General features: G+C 40.5%; 1 protein-coding gene across 9 annotated transcripts in view; it reads right to left on the reverse strand.

The window, feature by feature from the left end:
* Window positions 1-4948: 4948 nt before the first annotated feature.
* Window positions 4949-26421, reverse strand: part of LOC140731419 (uncharacterized) — a 44350-nt gene continuing 22877 nt past the window's right edge. For 4 of the 9 annotated variants that reach the window (XM_073052915.1, XM_073052920.1, XM_073052917.1 and 1 more), the window contains 7 exons: window positions 23346-23506; window positions 21689-21817; window positions 20527-20672; window positions 15442-15613; window positions 8126-8238; window positions 5582-5666; window positions 4949-5395 (listed from right to left, as the gene is read on the reverse strand). In XM_073052915.1, the coding sequence (XP_072909016.1) occupies window positions 5339-5395; window positions 5582-5666; window positions 8126-8238; window positions 15442-15613; window positions 20527-20672; window positions 21689-21817; window positions 23346-23506 (863 nt within the window). In that variant the 3' untranslated portion in view covers window positions 4949-5338. Of the gene's footprint in view, window positions 5396-5581; window positions 5667-8125; window positions 8239-15441; window positions 15614-19744; window positions 20201-20526; window positions 20673-21688; window positions 21818-23345; window positions 23507-26421 lie in introns of those variants that run through there. The other 5 variants (XM_073052916.1, XM_073052919.1, XM_073052921.1 and 2 more) reach the window with 5 other exon arrangements.

The raw sequence follows: 26421 nt of genomic DNA on the forward strand, positions 1-26421 counted from the left end.
GGTAATTACGTTATTAAGATGTGCAGTGACCCGAAGGAGTTAAATATTGAGCTTCTGCTAAACTGCTAACACAAGGATGACTAAGGGGGAAGGGGGGGGGGGGTAGTCGCTAAAGCTGCAAATGTGTAACCATGGAGACTGAAATAAGCTACTGATAATAACATGGAGGATGTAACGGTGGACTGCAGGTTGTAAAAGAAAGACAACTCCAATTAGGGAATGGAAAAGTACTGAGTACTAAGCTCAAGAATGTGCACTTCCCAGCTCTTCTGAGCTGGGAGGGGAGGAGTTAAGAGAGACATATAAAAGTTGGAACTGTGTAAGGCTCGGGGTCCTTTTTTAAAGGCACCCAGCTCTGCAGACCTGTTCTAATAAACTTTGTTTCCTTGAATTTGTCCTTTGCCATTATTCAGGGGCGGGACGTTCCCATACATAACACATAACATGCAGAATTACATGTGTTATGACCCCAGCCCCCTCCTTTGTGAGAATCGCAAGAGAGAGAGAGAGCTTAAGGTTTGGAATGTGGTCTGGCCTCTCAGCCAGACAAAAGCCACGGACATGGCCATTGTCTTGGGAGACACCTTTGTGGAATAAGGGACTGGACTACGTGCAAACCCTCAGGGCAACGTGGACTGGGTGATGGGGAAAGATTGCCTCCCCCCCCCCCCCCACCCTGATTGACATCTACAACCCTGCCAGTCCAGATAAAAGGTGGGCTGCCGAGGCGGGGCCTCAGACGCACCAAGGAGACACTAGGAAGACACGATAGCGCTTCCCGTCGGAACGGGAAGCCATCTTGAAGGAAGCCACGTGCGTTAGATTCCGGATCGGGAGTCTGTGGCTGAAACCAAAGGAAAACCGTTTTAACTAACAACAGGGATTTGCTTCGCAAAGACGACGGGCAAATGTTCCTTCTTTCTCACCACTCTCTCTCTCCAACACGTGAAATGCCAGCGGTTCCCAAACGGAAAAGCCTGCAGATTTTCGAGTGACTTTTATATTCCAGTGGACTCAGTATTATCCCCTAGACAATGATAGAGCTGATTTCTGATTGATTATTACTATACCTGTGCTTTAGATTGAGTTTTGACGACGTATATGATCTGAATGTTTTGTATTAACCATCCGTTTGTGCCCCTTTATAAATAAAAAAACGTTTGAAAATAGTACCATCAGACTTCAGCGGACCTCTCTATCTTTGCTGGTAAGTGACCCGGTTACTGGGAACGTAAAACATGCCTCTCATTATCTTGGTCCATTGGATAAACACAAGTCGAGCCTGATCGACCCTGGCCTGGTCACCTGGGTGGGGTTGTCTAATGATTAAAGACCCGAAACACCCAAAGACCCCAGGTTTCATTACCAATGATGTGTCCCAATGCACACCTGCTTCATGAAGCTCTGGTGTCGGTCCACGATAATGAAAGGCATGTACCAGATTGAAGTGGCTCCACTACACTACCCTATCCGCCAGAGCCTCACCACACTAAACTCCACAACGTTACCTCTCCCAGTCCCACATGTACATCCGCCAGCCCTACCATCAATCCTAATCCCAAGGTCCAAGGGGGTGCACACCCCCACTAACCCTAGGTGCACTCCAATTAACGCTGGCCACACCCCCACAAACCTGATGACTTCTGTAAGGAAGAGCAAGATCCAATAAAGGCATATGTTGAACCTGGTTAATGAAGGTGTGGGCCAGCTCAAAGTGGCAGGGTTGTGTGACACTGATTCTTGAGTGACGAGATCAAGAAGCACAACAGGGATGATTCTCCCACAGCCCATAGGCTCTCAACTCTCAACTGATTTGATGTTATTCATTACCAGCAGAGCCACAAATCCCCCTCTGCCTACCTTCCAATCCCTCTGATACAACGTGTAACCTTGGACATTCATCTCCCAACTATAATGATCTTTCAGCCACAATTCAGTGATGGCCACAACATCATACCTAGCAATCTGTAATAGTGCAACAAGATCGCCCACCTTATTTCTTTTACTCCACATATTGAGATACAACACCTTGAGTACCCTATTTGCTACTCACCCTGTTGGCTGCAACTATGTCCCATCATCTCCCTGCCTTCCTGACAGTCTGACTGCATGCTATCTTTACTTTTTTAAGCATCCATCCTATTCTGAGTCCCAGCATTCCAGTTCCCATCCCCCACCAAATTAGTTTAAACCCTCCACAACAGCTCTAACAAACCTGCCTGCAAGAATATTGCTCCCCCCTCGGGTTCAGGTGCAACCGGTCACTTTTGTACAGGTCATACCTCTCCCAAAAGAGATCCCAATGATCCAAGAACCTGAAGCCCTACCCCTGCATCAGCTTCTCAGCCAAGCATTCATCTGCCAAATCATCCCGTTTCTACCCTCACTGGTGTGTGGACAGGCAGCAATCCAGAAATTACTACCCAGGAGGTCCTGCTTCTCAGCTTTCAACCTAGCTCTCTAAATTATCTTTTCAGGACCTCATTGTTTTTCCTTCCTATGTCATTGGTACCACTATGAACCAAGACATCAGGCTGTTCTCCCTCCCTATCCAAAATGTTGTGGGCATGATCTGAGACATCCCTGACCCTGGCACCCGGGAGGCAACATACCATACAGGTGTCCCGTTCACACCCACACTACTGATCCCCTCACTACTGAATCACCTATCACTACCGTTCACATCTCTCTCTGCACCATGGACCCATGCTCAGTGCCTGCAAGCCGGTTGCCGTGGCATTCCCCTGGGAGGTCATCCCCAACAAAAGCATACAAAGCGATATATTTGCTTCTGAGGGGAATGGCCACATGGGTGCTCTGCTCTAAATGCCGTTTCTCCTGACAGTCACCCAGTTACTCACCTCCTGCAACTTCGGAATGACTACTGTTACGTTCCCCAGTAACCGGGTGACTTATCAGCAAAGATAGATGGGTCCGCTGAAGCCTGATACTACTATTTTCAAAAGTTTTTATTTATAAAGGGGCACAAACGCATGGTTAATACAAAACATTCAGATCATGTACGTCGTCACAACTCAATCTAAAGCACAGGTATAGTAATAATCAATCAGAAATAAGCTCTATCGTTGTCTAGGGGTAATGTAGATATATATTGTTTGCTGGATATCTCAAAGTCTTTGCGGTCACTGCAGTTCCACCAGCTGCTGTTGTCGTGGTGTCGCGTTGGTGCACTTTTGTTAGAAAGAGAGAGAGAGAATGAAACATTTACCCGACAGGTTTTCCAACCTGTAGGAGGTAGTCGGAAGTCTCGTTGGGGAATGGACTCTCATCTGTGGCTTCCCCTGTAGCTAGGCCGTTCTTCCGTGGTGAGGTCGCCAATCCCAGGCAAGGAAAAGACGCACACGAACCCCACCACCGGCTGTCGCTCTCAAAACGCTGTCGCAGGAATTCTCACGTATCTTCTGGTGCGTCTGAAGGGGTCCTCCCCCCCAGACCCTCCTTTATACTTCCTCACAGGACCGCCGGTGTCAATCTCTCTCAACCAGCCCACTTTGCCCGAGGGCTTTACACGTGGTCTTCATGAGACAATAGTCAAAGAGTCGCTTTATTCTGCTTCCCGGGGGAACGTGGTCTTCAGCACGTCTCCCTCTCTCTCTTGGGTCATTTGGCCCCCCCTTGACTAGGGCTCTTGCGAATCTCACAAAGGAGGGGGCTGGGGTCATAACACTACTTCCCTCTAACTCTGATTGATTATCTCCTCACTCTCCAGTGCAAGGCCAAGGCCCTCCAGCTGCTGCTCCAGATCCCCAATACAGTCTTCAAGGAGCTGCAGCCGGGTGCACTTCACACAGAAGTAGTTCCCTGGGGAGACTCTGGCTCTCCCAGGACTCCAACATCCGGCATGAAAAACACACAACCGCCATTTACTATTCCAGGAACCATTAACAGAAGCTGACCCAGAGCCAAGGTCTCCTCCAAGCCGAAGCCTCCTTTGAGCCAAAGCCTGACACTTTGTCTCTCGCCACTGGCCAGTTGTAGACAGTGGAGAATTTTTCTCAAAGATACAGTGGTATATGGATCATCTGGAAAGTTATGCAGAGTGGTGTGAAATAAAATTTAATCCGAATAAGAGTGAGGTATTAGGTTAGGATATGTGGAGTAAATGGCAGGCATCTTCAATCCTTTGAAGTACAGATATTCCTTGGGCTGCAAGTCCGTAGTGTGCTGAAAGTCTGATATTATGTGATTACTATAATGAAAAAGGTATCTATTTTGTTTGCCTTCGTAAACCTTGCCTAAGTATAATATTTGGGATGCCTTGTTGGAACTGTGCAAAAGAATACCACATTTGGAGTATGTAGATCTGGTCACCAAAATATTGGCAAGAATGAGGGTGGTTTGGAGAGGGTGCTGCAGTGTTCACCAAGACGGTGCCTTGATTGAACTGTATTAACTACAAGGGAAGTTTAGCCAAACTTAAATTGTTTTCTCTGCAACACAGAGTGTCACAATAGACATGAACAAAATTATGAGAGGAGTAAACAGAGTAGACGGTCAGAGCCTTGCTCCCGGGATCGAAATGCCAAACACCAGAGGAAATATCTTTAAAGCGACAGGGGCCATTTCGCCTTAGAAGGTGGTAAAGGCCGACACAATTATAACCTTTAAAGGGTATTTATTACAGAAAAATGGATTTTTGCGTAGCTAGGCCTCAGGTTGGGTTTCGACAAAAAGGGGCGAACAAACCATTGTTCTGCTGCCCGATTCTGTGACAGGTGAGAAAATAGAGACAATGGTGAGATTCAGGGACAAGCTAACATGTGATCATTAGCAGCGCTGACTTTTCGTGTCAAAACTATTAAACGAAAATAGAGAGAAACAGAAATAAATCTAATACAATTACCGGACATAAGACACTTGCTGACACAGAAGCAGCTGGTCTGTCAACACAACCAAACTTTATTACAAGGACTGAGATACAGGCAGTTTATAAATGAAGATACTTTATGGCTGTTTTCATAAATAATTAAAACCAGTACTCCAGCATGCACTGAAAAGGACTAAATGCCTGCATATCTGGACCGTTATGGGAAGCACTTCAAATGATCTTTAAGTGCAGCCAAAATATTTAGAAAACATGTGACGTGGTCAAAAGAAATGGTGGGAGTGGGAGTTATTTGGGATAAGAGGGGCGGATAATTGGAAAGGCAGTGATCCTATGGTCATTAAAGTCTGCAACAATTAACTGGGCCATTTAATTCCAGTTGATCATTCAGCTCAGCAAGAAGTGCCACGAATTACAGGCAAAATGGATAGAAACATCTTCGCTATTTTCTCAAGTGAAGTACTTTCCAAAGTTTCACTATTTTGGCCAGCTTTAGCTTAAATCCTGCTCAGACACACACTGGGAGAGATACATCTCTTGGAGTTGCACCTGTAAGAAATAAATAAAGGGATCTATTGTTAACTAAAGTCACTATCACCAACAGCTTGACAGCATTCAGTCACCCCAGAAAATGAGTTACTGGGAACACAAAATACAAAGGAAAATACATTGACATTAAAATTAATAGAAAGTTTTAGGACAACAAATAATGTCATGAGGATAGGGGGACAATACCTTTTTCTCAACGATGACAGACTGGACATAGTCAAGGTTCGCCTGCAGTCTATTTCGCTCCTTCCTTGATAGAGTAGGTTTGGTGCTGGATACATATATATATATATATATATAAAACAAAAAGATAATTTTGACTAGATCCAGAATATCATGTGGCTGTAAGTTTACATTTCATCTTGACTGCAGTCTTTGATTTAAACCTGACAAGTCACAGGTGGAGGTTACTTTCAAAGAAAATGTCTGAAATATTATATAACTGTCTTTGTTGTATAATTCTCAGGAGGTAACACTTGTACTTAAATCTCATATTGAGGTTGAGCATCGTGTGAATGTTTGTTTCCTCCACAGCAGTATCCAGAAATAATTCAGATATGGGATATGTAAGATAGAACGTTTCAAAAACATTTCAGTTTATAGGTTTTTAGCCAGAATATATTTCAGTCGAAGTTGACACATGAATAAAGTAGACAGTCTATTTTGATGTGACAAGTACTTTAATACATACATTGAAATTTCATTGAGTTGGCTGAGCATACTGACTTAAACGTAAATCGTGGATGCCCATCGCTCTGGTGAATAACTCACTACTATTGGAGTACCATACCAGGTATGGTATATACCGGGAACCCGAGTCATCAATACAGGGCAACCTATAAAGCTGCTAAATCTGAAAACAAACAGAATATTCTGGACATTTTCAACAGGTTGAGAAGCACCTTTTAAAAATTCAATGAACTGGAAAGTGAGCCCTGTTTCTTTCCATAGCTGTGTTTGAACTGTTGACTATTTCTGGCATTATCTTTAGTTTTGTATCAAATTTCAGGCAATTGCAGTTACTTTGCTTTTTGATTGCAGTTACGTTGTTCTATCCGCAAAACAATGGAGCTTTACGAATACTTTTGAGGTGATTCTGTGAACTGTAGGTGACAGTTCTATCCCCCTTGCCCCTTCTGAGGATCGACGGAAGGCAAGGTTTCAGTGTCTGGATATGATGGAGTGTTATGTCTCAAGGTTTCTTCAAAAATATCAGGATGATATGTAAGGAAAAGAATTCTAATAAAGTTTGTAATTGCTCGTGATGAAGTGGCTGAGGAGGTTAGCATAGTTAAGAGAATAGTCATGTTGGTGAGGTTTTCATTCAATCCAATGATAATCGAGAATAATAGAGAATAATGGAGAGCAGGAAACATACACATAGTCAAACAATAGGAATGTTGAAGAAGGTACTGAATCAGCACCATCGTGTATTATTGTAGTGCAAATTATTTAGAAATAGAGAAGCTTAATAACAGAGTATTTCATTGGGTGTTAAATTATTCAAATGATAAAATCCGATCCTAGATGATGGCATTCCTTTCTTTCAAAAAGACCCTAAGTGATGATATGAGCTCAGACTCCCCCCCCCCCCCCAGACTGCACAGCATTCTGTTGCAGATCCACTGGATGCTAATCTTCACATAATGAAATAAGGAATTATTCATCCATCTAAACATTAGTCAATAGAGAAATATTTCACTTTCAATGTAATGATGAATATACATAAATATAGAATTTTAAAAATCAATAATGTGAATCAGGTGATGTGATATCGTGCTGGTATGTGATAACGTCAATATTAATTAGGTTTTTGAAACATAGAAGTGTAGAAAACCTACACAACAATACAGGCCCTTCGACCCACAAAGCTGTGCTCAACATGTCCTTTGTATAGAAATTGCCTAGGGTTACCCATAGCCCTCTATTTTTCTAAGTTACATGTACCTCCCCAAGAGTCTCTTGAAAGACTCTATCGTATCCGCCTCCACCACCATCACCAGTAGCCCATTCCACACACTCACCACTCCCTGCGTAAAAAACTTACCCCTGACATCTCCTCTGTACCTACTTCCAAGCACCTTAAAAATGTGCCCTCTCATGTTAGCCACTTCAGCCCTGGGAAAAAGCTTCTGACTAACCACATGATCAATGTGTCTCATCATCGTATACACCTCTATCAGGTCACCTCTCATCTTCCATCGCTCCAAGGAGAAAAGGCCAAGTTCACACTTCTCTGGGTTGAACTCTATCTGTCACTTCTCAGCCCAGCTTTGTATCGTATCAATGTCCCGCTGTAACCTCTGACAGCCCTCCACACTATCCACAACACCCCCAACCTTTGCGTCATCAGCAAATTTACTACCCCATCTGTCTTATGTTTTCTGTCTTATACTTTTCACTTCCTCTCAGCATCTCGTGTTTCTCTTCCTGCCTCCTTCGAGCTCATTTAGTCTCAACCCAGATGTACATGTCGCTCCTCCTTGCCCCATCGTTGGCTTTTTTCAGTGTCTTTGTGCTTTTCCTTCTTTCTGTGATGATGGTAGTTTTTACATTGGACATGCAATCTCATTGGGCATGTACCCTGCACTGTCAGCCTTTGCCATCCCCTTTTACCCTCCTCATCACTACCTTGCATCTCTGACCATTTATCCTTCTCATTTTCTCTTTTGTATCTACCACCACATCGCTGCAGATGTCCCAGGTCTGAAAAAATGGTAATGGAATCACCTGGAATAACATTTTGAAAGGAGCATCGAAATGATTATGAATCCAATCAGAACAATTACAGCCAAGACATAGCTGCCTCCAGTTAGCCAGTTCCATGTAGTAGATACAATCCACTAGCCGGAGAAAAGGAAAATAGTGTCAGATTGAGAAAATCCAGATTAATTTACAGAAAGGAATCTCATTTCCTTATTTCTGTAGGTACTAAGATGTTGCTTCCCATTATTGCAGGTTAAGTTGACTTCTTTTTGATAACTCAATGTAATCAAAAGATAACTATCAAATGATAACTCAATGTAACCATTCCAGTGTAAGATAATAACTTTCAGATCTTGATAAAGGTAATGCAAAATACATATCCGTATCATCTAAAATGTGTACAAAATAAAAATGGACATGAAGAAATTTATGCTGCAATCTTAAATTGCACATTTCTAAATGACAGAAGAATCTGATTTATATTGTTTTGCCTCTAAACATCTCATATATTACTTTTAGTCGCCCATGCTGCATCAGGAAGAACACGAATAATAGAAAAAACAATGCATTTGCTTAAATAATGCAACAACACCTGGTTAGATGTGGAGTAAAATTCCGCATCTGCTTTTCAACCGATGTCCTTTCAGAATGAGCATGGGATAGAAGTGTACTAAATTGATAAACTTTGACTCAATCACAACACTCCTGTTAGACTTTTAACTATAACCAGGTTGAAAGAGCAAATTACTTCCGCTGTAACTGCTCTGCATTGGTTTCCTATATCTTTTAGGACTGAGTTTAAAGTTTTCTTACTTCTTTTTAAATTTCTCAATGATTAAGGACCAGAGTACATCATAGCAGTGCTTTTGTTTTATAATCCTGCTCTTCTTCCATGATCTCTTAAATTGAATCAATCTCACTCAAACAGATCAGCTCTTTGAACTATGCTCCTAAACTGTGTAACTCAATAACTTAATCTGTGAGGGATGCAGGCGCAGTTGTCACCTTTAAACACCAGCTCAAAGCCTATTTCTTTAACCTAGCTTTTTAGTAACATCATTTTGTCTTTTATCCCATTGTGAAGTACTTTGAACTACACTATTTGCATAAGAAGTTCTTGATACATATCAGCGTAGTTGTATTTTTATTTTTCTCGGCTCAAGCAGTAAAAATCTGAGATACGGTGATTCACACTCAACTCTGAGGAATTTTCGGAGTATTCTAGTGGTGTTTAGTAATGTGGCTTTCTGGAGATTTAAATAAATATTGCTGTGTAGGCCTAGTTGTTCAATGTTGTGGTGTAGTAACTTTCAGATGATAACAGTTGTAGAGGTTACTATGGGGCCAATATACTTCCTGTTCCTGTTCCAAACTCTTTCAATGTCCTCTCTTAATTCAGTATATTTCTGAAGTTTTTCACTTAATAATTTCTGTATGTTTTGAATGGCTGTATCTATTCAGTACGTTGTCCTTGTTTATCCTGCAACATTATAACTGAACAGTTATTATGGAGTAATAATAATTATGGAGTGGTCGTAATATAATTTGTCGGACTGACTCTAAAACGGGATCAGGCTTATATTGAGAGTGAGGTATGGTGTCTTTTATGCGTTTGTATTTTAATCCAAGATTTTGTTGAATGATGTTTGCCACTTGAATGTTCCTGTGTAAGTAATAACATTTTTTAAAAAAACTACTGCAGGATCTTTTAATATTTTGTATTGTTTATGGGGACTCCTGGTATTTTCTACATTTATACCTTGAATTTCTTGGTCTTTTATTAAGCATTTTGATAGTTTTGTTTGTGTTAACCATTTTGTCCTGTATTGCCATAAGGAACCCCTATGTCTCTGCGAAGAAGTCTCCACTCTGATCCATCGTTCAAAACTTCTTTAGCGACATCTAGTCTGCTCAGAGAGCAGGGATGTCTTCCATGCTGGGTCATTTACTTCCATTGGTTAACTTTTGACTTCTGTGGTGATAGTCTCTTCATTTTTCAGCGTTTTGCTTTTCTTTTAAGTTTAGTGGTGTGCACTTCTGATCAGAATTGCATATATCCACGTGGAGTGCTGAATCCTGTTTTCATTGATGAAAGAATATCCTTAGTTTATTTGACTGTTGTGTAAAATTTTTATGTCTTCTATTCCTCTTCCTCCTTCTGTTCTAGATGGTGCAAATCGAAGTCTGTTAGTGTACATAGTGTTCCATGAAATATGCCATTTCTGTCCTTATTTCTCATTGTAAATATTCCAAAACCAGTTGGGACCAAGATATACCAAAATAAATATTAATTTGCGTAAAGGGAAAATATTTATTGCCTTTGTGATATTTTTACCATTGAGCTCTGTTCAGCAGACTTTCTTAAGTCTTGAAATAAATTCTGTCAAAAGTTTTCCCTATGATCCATTTTCTTTGCTTGTTGATATCCCAGAATATGATAAGTTTCATATTCATTCAATGATTGTATTTTATCCTGCTGCTCTGTTTGGACCATAAGACATTGCAGCAGCATTAAGCCATTCAGCCCATCGGATTCGCTCTGCCATTTCATCATGGCTGATCCCGGATCCCATTCAACCCCATTCATCTGCCCTCTCGCCATATTCCTTGATGTCCCGACCAATCAGGTATCTAACAACTTCAGCTTTAAATACACCCATCGACTTGGCCTCTACCTCAGTCTGTGGCACAGATTTACCACTCTTTGGCTAAACAAAATCCTCCTTACATTTTTTCTAAAAGTTCATCCCTCAATTTTGAGGTTGTGCCCTCTAGTTCTGGAGACCCCCAACCAGAGGAAACATCCTCTCCTCATCCATCTTATCTAGCCCTTTCAACATTCCCTTGGTTTCAATGAGATCCCCGCACATTCTTCTAAATTCTACTGAGTACAGACCGAAAGCTACTAAATGCTCCTCGTAGGTTAACACTTTCATTCCTGGAATCATCCTTGTGAACCTCCTCTGGACTCTCTCCAATGACAATAAATCCTTTCTGAGATAAGAGGCACAAAACTGTTGACAGTACTCCATGTGCAGCCTGACTAGTGTCTTATAAATCTTCGGCATTATCTCCTTGTTTTTATTCTATTCCTCTTGAAATAAATGCCAACATTGTATGTTCTTTACAACATCCTGTGAATTAACCTCCTGGGAATCTTGCACAAGAAGTCCTAAGTCCCTTTGCACCTCTGATGTTTGTATTTTCTCCCCATTTAGATAATGGCCTGCACTGTTGTTCTTTTTAACAAGATGTGTTATCACACATTTTCAAACTCTCTATTCAATCTGCCACTTTTTTGCCCATTCTTCCAATTTGTTTAAGTCCTGCTGCAATTGCATTGCTTCCTCAGCACTACCTACCCCTCCACCTATCTTCGTAACATCAGCAAACTTTGCCACAAAGCCATCAATTCCACTGTCTAAATCATAGACAAACAATGTGAAAAGTAGCAGTCCCTGATGAACCCCTTAGGTTTATATCCTATTAGCTCTTGTGTACCTTACTTTACATTTAATATTCTGAAGTTGCAATCTATAGTCCAAAGATCATGTTTCCATCTTTAGAAAAGTGTTCTCCTATTGAAATTAATTGCTATAGTTTTACTGATGGAGGAGTGTATAATTTCAAATTGTCCATGTTTAAAAGGTGTGTCAATGGACAATTCATTTAGTTGTCTCAGATTTGATACCCTATTTTCTTCCGATTCAGTAAAGTAGAGAGCGTGTTTAAAGCTATAGAAAACCTTAGTGAGCTTACAAAGTCGCCATATAAAATCCCTTATTATTTTTTTCTTCAGCTCTAGCTGGTAAAGCCGAAGGTATGAGCTTAGCCAACTACACTCATTTGTCAATCGCTGGAAACTTTCTGACTATCTAGTGGTGTTTAGTATTGTTGTTGTCTGAAGATTTGCATAGATATTGCTATGTTGTTGCTTGTTTATCCTGTATTATTATATCCGGACGTTTTTAATGGATTGTCCTGTCTGTAATAACTGATCGGTTATAATATAATATGCAATATTCTGACTCTAAAACTGGATCAGGCTTGCATTTATAGCAAGCTATGCCGTCTTTTATGAGCTTGGATTTTAAAGCAAAATATTGATGAATGATGTTTGCCACGATTGGGATTGTTTCTGGTTTCTCTTGCCAATTGCAACATTTATCATCTTGAATTTGTTGGTCTTTTATTCTGTATTTTTGAAACCTTTTTCTGTTTCCCACCTGGTCCTGTATTGCCACCAGAAACCGTTCCTCTTTGAGCCAGGTGTTCGATGCTTTCTTGTCGATATCTAGACTGCTCAGGTCGTGGAGATGTCTCCATTAAGAGTATGCTCTTCCTGTGGTTAACTTTTTCTTCAATATTAATAATTTCTTAAATGTTATTATTGTTTATAAAAACACATTTTTTCTCCACTCAAGCTGGTAAATCCTCAGGTAAGGGCATCGTCAAGCAGGCTCATTTCTCAATTGCTAGAAACTTTCAAACTGTTCTGGTGGTGATTAGTATTGTGGCTTTCTGAAGACTTACATAGATATTACTGTGTATTACTGTGTACCCCTAATTGTTTAATGCCATTGTGTAGTGACTTTGGAAACATGTCAGTCGTAGATATTACTATCGAGACAATGCATTCCCAGTTCAAATTACAAAGTCTTTCAATTTCCTCTTTTAATGCTGCATATTCCTGGTGTGTTTTTCACTTACTGATTTCTGTAAGTTGTGTGTGTTTAGAATGGCGATATAAGTTGAATTCAGTAAATTGTCCTTGCTAGTTTATCCTGTACTGTTGTATTCAGATGGTTATTTTTGATTTGTCCTATCTGCAATAACGGATTATTCATAATATAATTTGTGGTATTCTGACTCTAAAACTAGATCTAGCTTGTATTTATAGTAAGGCATGATTTCATTTATGAGTTTGTTAAGCTTGTTAAAGCAAGTTTTGCTGAATGATGTTTGCCACTTGATTGTGCCTGTGTAAGTAATCAGATTGAGTTAAACTCCTGCAGTACCTTCTGCAGATCCTGTAATGTGCTGGATTGCTTTCCTTTTTTCTTGGCATTTTCTTTATTTATCATCTTGAATGTATTGGTCTTTTGTTGAGTTATTTTGATAATTTTTTGAGTTAACCAACTTGATAGCCACAAAAAAGTCATCAATTTCTGGGATTAAAAGAAAGGTACTTTTATTGTTATTTTTATTTGTTTCTCACATCTTAGGGGGCAAAAGTTTAGGGGTAACATGAGGGGGATCTTCTTTACTCAGAGAGTGGTAGCTGTGTGGAATGAGCTTCCAGTAGAAGTGGTAGAGGCAGGTTCGATATTGTCATTTATTAAAAAATCAGATAGGTATGTGGACAGGAAAGGAATGGAGGGTTATGGGCTGAGTGCAGGTCGGTGGGACTAGGTGAGAGTAAGCGTTCAGCACGGACTAGAAGGGCCGAGATAGCCTGTTTCTGTGCTGTAATCGTTATATTTTTTTTTCTTAACTCGAGAGAATAGGGGCTATGTCTGCAGAGCCACTGTTCTGTTTGGGGTGTCAGATGTGGGATTTCTGGGAATCTACCAGCCTCCCCAGTGCCCACACCTGCGCCAGGTGCATCGAGATGCAGCTCCATAGAGACCGTGTTTGGGAAATCGAAGAGGTGATAAACAAGAGCTACAGGGAGGTGGTCACCCCAAGGCTACAGGAGACAGATCAATGGGTGACTGTCCAGAGAAGGAGAAGAGAAAGTTAGATTGTGGAGAGCACCCCTGTGGATGCCCCCCCCCCCAAGAATGTACTCAATTTTGAAAATGAGAGGGGATGACCTACCTGGAGGAAGCAACAGCAGCCGTGCCTTTAGCACTGAGACTAGCCCTCTGGCTCAGAAAAGTAGGGAGCAGAAAAGAGTGGCAGCAATAATATAGGACTCTATGGTTTGGGGGACAGATAGGTAATCCTGTGATCACAAGAAAGAAACATGGATGGCAGTTTGTTAACCAAGTACCAGGGTCCCCGATGTTTTTGAAGGGCGAAGAATGCAGGACTGAGATGTGTGACAATGCATTTTGGTAAAAGGAACAATAGTGCAGACTATTATCTAAATGGGGAGAAGGTTCAAACATCAGAGGTGCAAAGGGACTTAAGAGTGCTTGTGTATGTCTCCCAGGAGGTTAATTTCCAGATTGAGTCTGTGGTGAAGAAGGCGAATGCAATGTTGACATTCATTTCAAGGGGAATAGAATATAAGAACAAGGAGATAATGCTGAGGCTTTATAAGGCACTAGTCAAGCCGCACTTGGCATATTGTCAGCCTTTTAGGGCCACATATTTCAGAAAGGATGTACTGTCATTGGAGAGAGTCCAGCAGATGTTCACAAGGGAATGAAAGGGTTAACATGTGAGGAACATTTGGTAGTTTTGGATCTGTACTCACTGGAGTTTATAATAATGCAGGGCAATTTCTTTGAAACCTACTGAATTTTGAAAGGACTAGATAGGGTGGATGTGGAGAGGATGTTTCCTATGGTGGGGGTATCAAGAAATTGAGGGATGACCTTTTAGAACAGAGTTAGGAGGATTGTTTTTAGCCAGAGAGCAGTGAATCTTCGAATGCTCTGCCACAGACTACGTGAAGTCCAAGTCCATGCACATATTTAGGACAGAAATTGATAATTTCCTGATTGGTCAGGGCATCAAAGGATATGCAAGAAGGCAGGTGTATGGGGTTGAGTGGGATCCAGGATCAGCTATGATGGAATGGCGGAGCAGGCTCGATGGGCTGAATAGCCTAATTCTGTCCCTATGTCTTATGGTCCGAAGGTCTCAGCTGGCAAAAGCTAAGGCATGGCCATAGCCAAGCATGCTCAAATGCGAGGAACTTTCTGATTATCTAGTAGTGTTCAGTATTTTGGCTTTCTGATACATAGATATTGGCGAGTCTGTCTGTCTGTCTCTCTCTCTCTCTCTCTCTCTCTCTCTCTCTCTCTCTCTCTCTCTCTCTCTCTCTCTCTCTCTCAACAATCAAGAGGTAGTTATAAAATGGCTTGGATGGATAATTCCTGCGTCATCCTGTGAATGGCATCAGGTAATATCTTGTGCCACTCCCGTTGGAAAATATACTGAGGGTAATAATGAGCACAGATGCGAAGTATTTTACTGCAACGTGTCTATTACACTTTCCTTGTGGTTTTCCTATGAAACACTAAATGAATCAGAACAGTGAAGACAGGTAGTATGTGGGCCAAGTGGATCTGAGATCTTATATATCAGCTTTTTCTAATTAATCAACCAAATTTTGCCGCTATTGTATATTAAGTGGTTAGAATAAAGAAATTAACAATGATTCATACCGCCCAGATCAGCAAACTTTTGGCTACTTCCTCTCCAATGAAATCGACAAGAAATTCTCTTGATATGTTGGAAATTATGAAACTTGTCAACAGTGATAGTGGAACCAGGAATGCCAAAGAACTGAAGAATGCACGCTTAATCCAGACATCCCTGTTCTTTGATTTGTGTTCGCTGAAATAGACGGAAATTCCATGTCAACAGGTGAGTGGACTGCAGCATCTAAACACTCCCCACATCTCCCTGCTACTGACCATTCAGTAATGCATGAAGCAAATAAAGGACACAGATTATCTGAATCGAGACATCGTAATTAATGAGTCTCGCGGTCTAATTCAGTCAAACTAAACCAAGCTATTTCAGGTTAATTTAATACTGAGATTCTGGGAATAAGTAAACGACACTAATTTTGCAAATTTATAGCTAAATCACAATTTTCCTATTGATTTAATTCATAGTTCACAATGGGCAGCAAATACCATTTGTTTTCCATATCATTGGGCAATTAAATTACGTCGCCCTGCCTTTGCAGAATTTCCTCTTAGTCGCTCATTGGGGTGCAATATTATTTTTAATTTGATTTGCTCATTTAATTTATTTTATATTTAAAAACAACCTTCTTACGAGGCATTGCTAGTTTAAAACTCATTTTCAACTATTTAATTTTTGTCTTTAACATTATTGTTATATTATTATCATCCATAATAATATTTAGCCCATCTACACCCAGTGGCCATTTCATTAGGCACAGCTGTACACCGGCAAATGTATAGTCACCCGGTCATATGAAAGCACATAAAAACGTGGACAAGAGTTTCCATTGTTGTTCAACCTAAACATCAGAATGAGAAAGGAATGTGATCTAAGTAACTTTGACTGTCAAATAATTGTTGGTGCCAGAGGGGGTGATTTGAGTATCTCAGAAACTGCTAATCTCCTGGGGGGTTTCATGCATACAGTTTCTAGTGGTTACAGAAATGGTGCAAAAAAACAAAGAAAAACATCCAGTGAGCAGTGATTCCGTGAGTGAGAATGCTTGTTAAGGTCAGAGGGGAATGGCCAGACTAGTTCATGCTGAAGGAAGACAACAGTAACTTAAATAACCCCGCGTTGAAATAATAGTGTGCAGGTGTACATCTCTAAATGCACAACACGTCGAACCCTGAAGTGAATGGTCTACAGCAGCAGAAGATGGCAAACATACAGTTATTGGCCATTTTAGTAGGTCCAGGAAGTATCTAATAAACTGACCCCTGAGTGTAAATTCACTTGATACATTTACCAACTCATATACAGAAAAAAACCAGATTTGCGGAAGAGGAGCATCTGTATGAGCCTCATGAACACAAGATGAGATCAATATCTGTATCATTTCGGATGCTTATGTTCCTCAGGGAGGGGTAGATGACATTGCAACGTTGACTGGTAGGTTGAGCAGCATCAGGCTTCGACACTGGTCATGAGTTCTGAGTATACTGTACGTAGTTCACGTTCTCCTTGGAACCTTATCGAATTTGGTCAGGTCCTCCGCTTCCTCCCAAATCACAGAGTATACCGGAAGGTGAATTGACTGTTTCAATTTACACTTTGCTGTACAAAAAGTGACAGAAAGTTCAAAGGGGGGGGTGGGTGATGGGGGTCTGAGAAATACCAATCTGCAGTGGTGTGGTGAAATAAAGAGATGGGGGTGGGTGCTAATGGGGTTACTCTGACGGGCATTATCATCCAAATTATTAATATTTGCTCAGTGGCCACTTCATTAGGTACCACCTGCACGTAGTCTTCTGTACTGTAGCCCATCGACTTCAATTTTCCATGTGTGGTGCATTCAGCAATGTCCTTATGCTGTCTCCTTCCTGTCAGCCAGAACCAGTCTGGCCATTATCTTCCGACCTCTCTCATTAACAACGCCGCAGAAGTGCCGCTCACTGACTGTTTCCTTTGTAGCATTCTCCGTAAATTCTAGATACTGTAGTGTGTGAAACTGCAGGAGATCAGCAGCTTCTGAGACACTCAAATCACCCCATCTGGCACCAACAATCATTCGATGGCCAAAGTCACCTAGATCACATTTCTTTCCCATTCTGATGCTTCAGCTGTACAACTGAACCTCTTGGCCATAGTCTGCGTGCTTTTATGCATTGAGTTGCTGCCACGTGATTGGATGATCAGATATTTGGATTCATGAGCAGGTGTACAGGTATAACTAATAAAGTGGCCACTGAGTGTGCATTTCCTTAAAATCTGTCCAAATGAATTCCTTTTCAATCTGGTGTTAAGTGCCAAATTTTAAAGCCTTAACTGAAGCATAGCATTACAATCTGAGCTTACTGTTGATTCCCCGCATTTTCTGTGTGAGTGCACGTGCACATCTGTGTGGATTTATCTACCTGTCAGTCATCCACGAATATCCCAACGTCTGTTAACTCAGTGGTTTAACACTATAAATGGTAGCATTAATCTAAATCCGATGTTTAAAATATACTTAGGTTAGGAATTATTCATTGGGAGAAAATAGCTGTCAAGGAAATAGATTGCAAATGCTTATTTATGTGAAGAGAGATTTGGAGTGCGGTCAGAAAATTAATTGAGAGAGTTCCATACCTTTAAGGTTCAGTCAAAATCAAGTATAGCAGCCTTAAGGACGTAAAGAATAAATTTTTAACATCATTATCAACTCTAATACCTAAATATTTTATCCCTTTCATTGACAATCGAAATTGAGTTGCTAATCGACATTGATTATAATTTCCTTTGGTGAGGGGCAAAATTTCACTTTTATCCCAATTTACTTTATAACCTGATACTATCCCATATTCTTCCAATCTAAAGGATAATCTTTGCAAGGATTGCAATGGGTTTGTTAAATAAATCAAAACATCATCAGCAAATAAATTAATCTTATATTCTTCTTGATTAACTCTAAAGCCCCCAATATCTGAATCTGTTCTAATTAGTTCTGCTAATGAGTATTGCCAATACAAATAAAGCAGGTGATAATGGGCAGCCTTGTCTAGTTGACCTCGTTAAGCAAAATGGTGTTGAAATCTGACCATTTGTAACTACTTTAGCTTGAGGATTAGTATTTAAAGTTTTAATCCATTGTATAAAAGATTTTCCTAACTTAGATTTTTCCAATACCTTAAATAAAAAATCCCATTCCAACCTATCAAATGCTTTTTTCTGCATTCCAACCTATCAAATGCTTTTACATGATTGGTTCCAAAAGGGGATTAAATATATAGGTGATTGTTTTAAAGGAGGTATTTTAATTTTTGATCAATTAAAAAATAAATATAAAATATCAAATAATACTCTTTTCTGTTATTTTCAGTTAAAAGCCTATTTACGAGAAAAGCTGGACAAACAATGTTGATGCCAAAACCTAGTGAAGTAGAAATATTAATTCAGAAAGGAAAAATTAAAAAAATTATATCTTGTATGTATAATTTGATTCAAAAGCAAACAATTTAGTTAGGAATTCACAAATGAAGACAAAAATGGGAATCTGATCTGAATGTTAAAATTGATGAAAAAAATTGGTCAAGATTATGTTCTGATAGTATGAGAAATACAATAAGTGTTCGACTTAGATTAATACAATATAATTTTTACATCAATTATATATAACACCACAGAAAATAAATAGATTTAATTTAAATATGTCTGACCAATGTTTTCGATGTAGTCAAGAAATTGGTACTTTTTTACATTCTACCTGGTCTTGGTTTAAAATTCAACCATTTTGGATAAATTTAAGACTTTTATTGGAACAGATTATTGGAATACAACTCCCACATAGTCCATTATTATTTTTATTAGGAGACATTGAAAGGACAATACCGAAACTTAAATTGAACAAGTATCAGAAAAAAATTATAAAAATTGCATTGGCAGTAGCCAAAAAAGTTATCGCAGTTAGTTGGAAATCTGATTTATATTTAACTATGGATCATTGGAATAATGAAATACATAGTTGTATTCCATTTGAAAAAATTACGTATAATCTAAGAAATGAATATGATATATTTTTGAAAATTTGGCTCCCATACTTACAAAAGATAGGATTAAATACACAGGTCCTTTGAAGATAAAATCATAGTAATTGGGGAAAGTAAAAATAAATATCAAAATTATTTTGAACTCCATGGAGCATGTAGGGATCCTCCGATATCCAGGCAATCTTTTTCTTCTTTCTTTTTTTTTTCTTTTTTTTAGATAAGGGTTAAGGGGGGAGGGTTACGGGGAGGGGGGAGGGTCAACTTTTTTTCTTACTATTTTATTATCACATTTAATCCTTGTAATTTCTAAAATGTAATAAATATTTTTTTTTAAAGGACGTAAAGAATTGTACCATGTTTTAGAGGCCATTGTTTTCAAAATGTAGGGCAGATTTATAGATACGGATAAGCCATCAATATTGAATTTAAGTCAGAAAAAATTAAACAGTGTTGAGGGGGCGGGATGAAATAGCAAACAAGTGGGAGTTTGTGCGACCTATGCTACCAGCAGCAATATCAAGAGAATAAGTTATACTGGTTCGAGGAGAGGCCGACAGAAAGATGTTTAAATGGTCGAGTCCAATCTGAACTTTAGTGACAGAATTGGTGAAGATTCAACAGAAGATGAGAAAGGGTTGATCAAGACCGGAAAAATTACGATTTTAGGCTGGTTTCAACTCAAAGTACGTTCTCGTCATTACAGACAATTAGTTCAGTCGAATTTTTTCGGGGCCGTTTTGCTCTGCAATTCTTGTTCTATCTGTAAAGTACAAAATACTTATTTTTCAATCACTGTTGGGTAAGATGTTAGTTCCCTCTAATTTCTCCAAGTCTACACTGCACATTGTCGCATTTTCCAAGATTTCACTGTCAATTCTTCAGATTCACGGGTAAACAATGAGATCAAGTAGAACTATGATGTCTGTTAAAATAAGGAAATTAAACTTTCTCAACAAATTACACATAATATCTGTGTTAATCATCTGAACATTTCAGAGTTAGTGTGTATTCTGGCAATATGTACTGTACACTCAGAAACGTTATTCTGTTTTGCTCTCCTGGACAGTATGCACACTGCAATTTCACCTGTTCTTCTTTAGTTGCTGCTGGGCTGCCTGAATGACGAGTCCGCAGTCTTTCTCAAGCTGGTCCAGCGTGTTTTGAACAGTTCGGTTTATTGTTTTTTCTATGGTTGCGCATACCTCCTGAATCTGATTCACGCAACGCGATGGCTGTTAGTCCAAAAAGCAAAAAACAAAAATGAGAATGAAGTCATTGAAATAATCACATCCAGAAACACGGAGTGCGCGTCATCTTAACCACATGGATTAATAGAGGTTCTTCTCCAATCTCCCTCCTTTTTAAGATATTGGACTGACAACTCATGATTGTTACCTGCATTTGCTCCAGCATTTGAGCGAGTGCAGAAACAATGGCAGAAAAGGAAATGGGAATTGCGATTGTTGCCAGTAGTGTAAACCACTGTTACCAGTATGAAAATGAAAATTAGTTCAGTATATCTGAATGCTCTTATGAGATACATCTAAAAAAAATAGTAGGAGTGATTCAGTTTATTATCAGCCAACTTCACAGGAGCAATGCAGGCTAACTATCATCCACAAGCTATGAACAATTGGAAGGAAATTACTTCGATGCTTAACCCCTCTGCACATTTCTGTGATACATGGAGAAAGTATGGGAGGTAAGTGCTTGCCTCACAGAATGGTGTGTAGAAGGCAGATAAATTAGGGGCATTTAAGAAACTCTTGGATAAGCAAGTGGACGCAATATGATATTAGAGATGTGACGCAGTAACTGGCCCTTTCAGAACGACCCCCATCCCACTCAATTACACCCATCTGACCAATTCGCCGACTAACCCCTATGTCTTTGGTATGGTGAGAAAGCCGGACCACCAGGAGGAAACAGGGTCATGGAGAGAAGAAAGGAACTCCTTACAGACAGCAGCGGTAACTGAACCCGGGTCGCTGGTGTTGTAACAGCATTATCTTAACTGCTGTGCTACCACTATGTTCTGTGTTAACATTTCACCAGCATATTAAATTACAAAAACAATTGGAGTCCGAAGTCATAATATTTCTTGAGGTTAATCTACCCCATTATTTGCTGCTATTTGCCCACAAGGATGGACATTGGAACTATATACGCAAACTGCGTTCTGTTCGTTTCTACTAGATTTAAAAAATAGTATATTCCGCATTACACACTCAGTAAGTCATAGTCTTACTGTGTCTGGATCTGGGATGTAAATGGTTGGCATATCAAAGCCGCACTTGTTCAGTCCCGGTCTTTTGCACAGTTCTTGTACTATTTGCATCATCACTCTCTGGAGGAATCGAAAGGAAACGTATGATAGCTGGCAAATTTTGCAAAGAATAATGGATCTGCAATTAGCAACTCGCGTTGATATGTAAACTCCCAATGTTATAAAGCTCTTTGAATTCTTTTTATTCCGCTATCCACCACCAAAATAATGCATAAATAATCCACTGCATTGGAAGGAAAATCACTCTTACTTTATGTAACCAAACAGTGTTATTGAAAACTGCCTGTGATTTCTTCTGACATAATAACGAAGTGATCACTCTGTTAGTTATGTCAAATAAGTGTAAGGGGGTTTCTTCTTGGTGTAATGGTTTTTTTTCTTTATGTTACCGCGTGTGTTAATCAAAATGGCTTCTTTGTTAAAAGTAAAAATGCTTCTTTGTTATGCTAACTGGTGAGAGGGTGTTTTCTCTCGAAGCTTGTTTGGGTTAAAATTACTGATAACCAGAATTGTATTCTTTTGTTAACCAATTGGGATAGATGTTATTCTCTCTTCTGGGTCTGTAAGCTATTGTTGGTGGGCTTTTGGGGAGTCGGTGCGAGGGGGTGAGAGACAGGACGCGATGCTGTAAGCTGGGCGACGGAACGCACCCCGAGCGGGAGTCCAAGGCCAGGGTTTTTGGCGAGGAGAGGAGACGAAGACAGTCGTGCCGGCGGTGCTTGGTTGATCACTTCGGGTGGTCCTGAGCTACGAGTCGAGGAGGTCTGAGGGGATCGAATGGTAGCCAGAAGACTTCGTTAATTGAGCTCCAACAGTTGTGCACGAAGTGGTTTGGACTTTGATAAGTTTGGCGCCTTTTACTTTTTCTTTTATATTGTATCTATATTAAGTACATAGTTCCAGTAAGATCTTTAAAGTGAACTCATTTAATCGCATATGGTGTACTGTCTGTTATTTGGTGTTGTTGGGGACATCACACAGCATCCACACAAGCTGATTACCCAGTTTGGCGGGGCCAAAGTCTGCTCCCCCTAGACGGAAGTGAGTTGAGCGAGCCTAAGGCTTACCAGGGGGTTACATAAGAAACATTGTCCTCAACGGCATCTGATACAAATTATGCAGATAAGTACGTTTAACACATTGAGGAAAAAGAATAAACATCACTCTGCTCTGTGATCCACTGTCTGGGTGTTTAAACATTTCCTTAATGTGTAAACACACTTATCTGTCGTTCTTCTGCCCCAGCTCCGACGTTCTCCAATGCAAACGTCATTAAAATCTAATTAATGAAAGGCAACATTGATAATCCACTAATTATAAATAACACTACATTCAGAGTCATGAATATCGTTTCAGTTTTGGCGTAGTGCAACAATTATGTCTGTTAGCGTTGATTCGAATTGTAATTATTTCCTATAGCATAACTTAGTTACTTAAAAAGAACATCCTACCAAGTTCGGGACAGTTTTAAACGTATTGCTTTTGGTGAGTTTTACCTCTAAAATGGAATCAAAATCCTCATACTCATTCATTCAGATTAACTAAGCGTAATTTTCACTGAATAGCATGGGCCAATAACGCGATTTCGGAATACATCTTTGAAGATTTCTAGCCATACCTGTCTATCAGTCTCAGGACCAGCTTCATCCGCTTTGCTGAGGTAAAACTTTATCTTATCACCTTGATTCTCATTCAGCTTTTCCACAACGTTCAACGTCCGTTTACACAGGGCTTGACCCATTGGGTCAAAGAAGACAAAGATTAAGTCGGCCTGTTCACCTGCAGGTGCAAGACGAGGACGCAGTTCATATTGTACGATTAGAAACATAGAAACCTAGAAAACATGCAGCACAATACAGGCCCTTCGGCCTACAATGCTAGGCTGAGCAGGTACTTTGGAAATTACCTATGGTTACCCATAGCCCTCTATTCTGCAAAGCTCCACGTACCTGTCCGAGGGTCTCTTAAAAGGCCGTATTTTAGCCGCCTCCACACCACCGCGGCCAGCCCATTCGACGCACTCACACTCTCTGCATAAAAAACTTACCCCTGACATTTCTTCTGTACCTTCTTCCAAACACCTTAAAAATATTCCTTCTCGCGCTAGCCATTTCAGCCCTGGGAAAAAGCCTTTGACTATCCACACGATCAATGCCTCTCATTATCTTGTACACCTCTATCAGGTCACCTCTCATCCTCCATCGCTCCAAGAAGAAAAGGCTGAGTTCACTCAACCTATTCTCAGAGGGCATGCTCCCCAATCCAGGCAACATCCTTGTAAATCTTCTCTGCACCCTTTCTATGGTTTCCACATCCTTCCTGTAGTAAAGTGACAAGAACTGAGCACAGTACTCCAAGTGGGGTCTGACCAGGGTCCTATATAGCTACAACATTGCCTCTAGGCTCCTAAACTCAATTCCACAATTGATGAAGGCCAATGTCTTATTGGTAAGTGTCCTATTGACTCGGACCCCAAGAACCTTCTGATCCTTCACATTGCCAAGAGTCTTGCCATTAATGCTATATTTTGTCATCATATTTGACCTACCAAAATGAACCACCTCACACTTAACTGGGTTGAACTCCATCTGCCACTCTCAACCCAGTTTTGCATCATATCCATGTCCCTCTGTAACCTCTGACAGCCTTCCACACTATTCACAACACCCCCAACCTTTGTGCCGTCAGAAAATTTACTAAACCATCCCTCCACTTCCTCATCCAAGTCATTTAAAAATACTGTATATTTTAAAAGTGAGGTAGTGTCCAAGGGTTCCTGAAGTCCACAATCAGCACTTTCGTTTTACTGATGTTGAGTGCCATGTTGTTGCTGCGACACCACCCCACTAATTGGCATACCTTGCTCCTGTATGCCCTCTCGTCACCACCTGAGATTCTACCAATCAGCAAATTTATAGATGATACTTGAGCTATGCCTAGCCACACAGTCATGGGTATAGAGATGGTAGAACAGTGGGCTAAGCACACATCCCTGAGGTGCACCAGATTTGATTGTCAATGAGGAGGAGATAAGTTATCACCAATCCACACAGATTGTGGTCTTCTGGTTAGGAAGTCGAGGATCCAGTTGTAGAGGGAGGTACAGAGGCCCAGGTTATGCAACTTCTCAATCAGGATTGTGGGAATGATGGTTTTAAATTCTGAGCTATAGTTGCTGAACAGCATCCTGACATCGGTGTTAGTGTTGTCCAGGTGGTCTAAAGCCATGAGGAGAGCCATTGAGACTGCATCTGCTGTTGCTGTTTTATGGCGATAGGCAAATTGCAATGGGTCCATGTCCTTGCTGAGGCAGGAGCTCAGTCTAGTCATTACCAACCTCTCACAGCATTTTATCACTGTAGATAGTCATTAAGGTAACTCACATTATTCTACCTAGGCACTGGTATAATTGTTGTCTTTCTGAAGCAAGTGGGAACTTCTGCCTGTAGCAGTGTGAGATTGAAAATGTCTTTGAATACTCCCACTAGCTGGCTGACACAGGTTTTCAGAGCCTTACCAGGTATTCCATCAGGACCTACTGCCTTGCAAGGGTTCACTCTATTTTAAGACAGCCGAACATTGGCCTCTGAGACAGAGATCACAGGGTCATCAGGTGCAGCAGGGATCTTCACAGCTGTAGTGTGTTCTCCCTTTCAAAGTGGGATTAGAAGGCATTGAGTTCACCTGGTAGTGAAACATTGCTGCAATTCATACTATTGAGTTTCTCTTTGTGGGAAGTAATGTCTTGTAAACCCTGCTGTGCATCCGATGTTACCTCCAACTTTGGTTAAAGTTGTCTCTTCAAGCTTGAAATAGCCCTCCACAAATCATACCTGTTTTTCTGGTGCAGGCCTGGGTCATCAGAGTTGAATGCCTCGGATCTAGCCTTCAGCAGATGATGTACCTCATGGTTCATCCACGGCTTTTCGTTTGGGTATGTACAGTAAGTTTTTGTAGGCACACGCTCAATCACACAGGTTTTAATGAAGTTGGTAACAACTGCAACAAGCTCATCCAGATTCAAAGATGAATCCTTGAAGACAGTCCAGTCCACAGATTCAAAGCAGTCCTGTAGGCGCTCCTGTGCTTCTCTTGTCCAAACCTTCTTGGCCCTCACTGCTGGTGCTGCAGACTTCAGTCTCTATCTCTACTCAGGGAGTAGAAATACAGCTAGGTGATCAGACTTCCCGAAGTGAGGGCGTGGAATAGCACGGTAGGTATTCTTGATGGTAGTGTAGCAATGGTCCAGTGTGCTGTTTCCTCTGGTATTGTAAGTGATCGGTTGACGGTAATTGCTTAGTGATTTTTTTCAGACTGGCCCGGTTAAAATCTCCCAAACAGATGGTGAAGGCGTTAGGGTGCGCTGTTTCGTGTATGTTGGTCCTATTGCTCAGATCATCTAAAGTTTGCTTGACATTGGCCTGAGGTGGAATGTAAACTGCGACCAGACTGATCCAGATAACTCCGTGGTAGGTAAAAAGGACAACACTCTACTGCTAGATATTCCAGGTCTGGTGAGCAGAATTGGGACAGCATTGATATATTTGTGCACCAAGAAGAGTTGATTGTGAGGCATACTCCTCCACCTCTGATTTTGAGAGACTCCATAGATCTATCCTGATAGTGTACAGTAAACTCGTTGATCTGAATCTCTGCATCCGGTACAGAAAGGGTTAACAAGGATTTTGATAAAC

This window comes from Hemitrygon akajei, chromosome 8 (assembly GCF_048418815.1).
Source record: "Hemitrygon akajei chromosome 8, sHemAka1.3, whole genome shotgun sequence".
Taxonomy (NCBI): Eukaryota; Metazoa; Chordata; class Chondrichthyes; order Myliobatiformes; family Dasyatidae; genus Hemitrygon; species Hemitrygon akajei.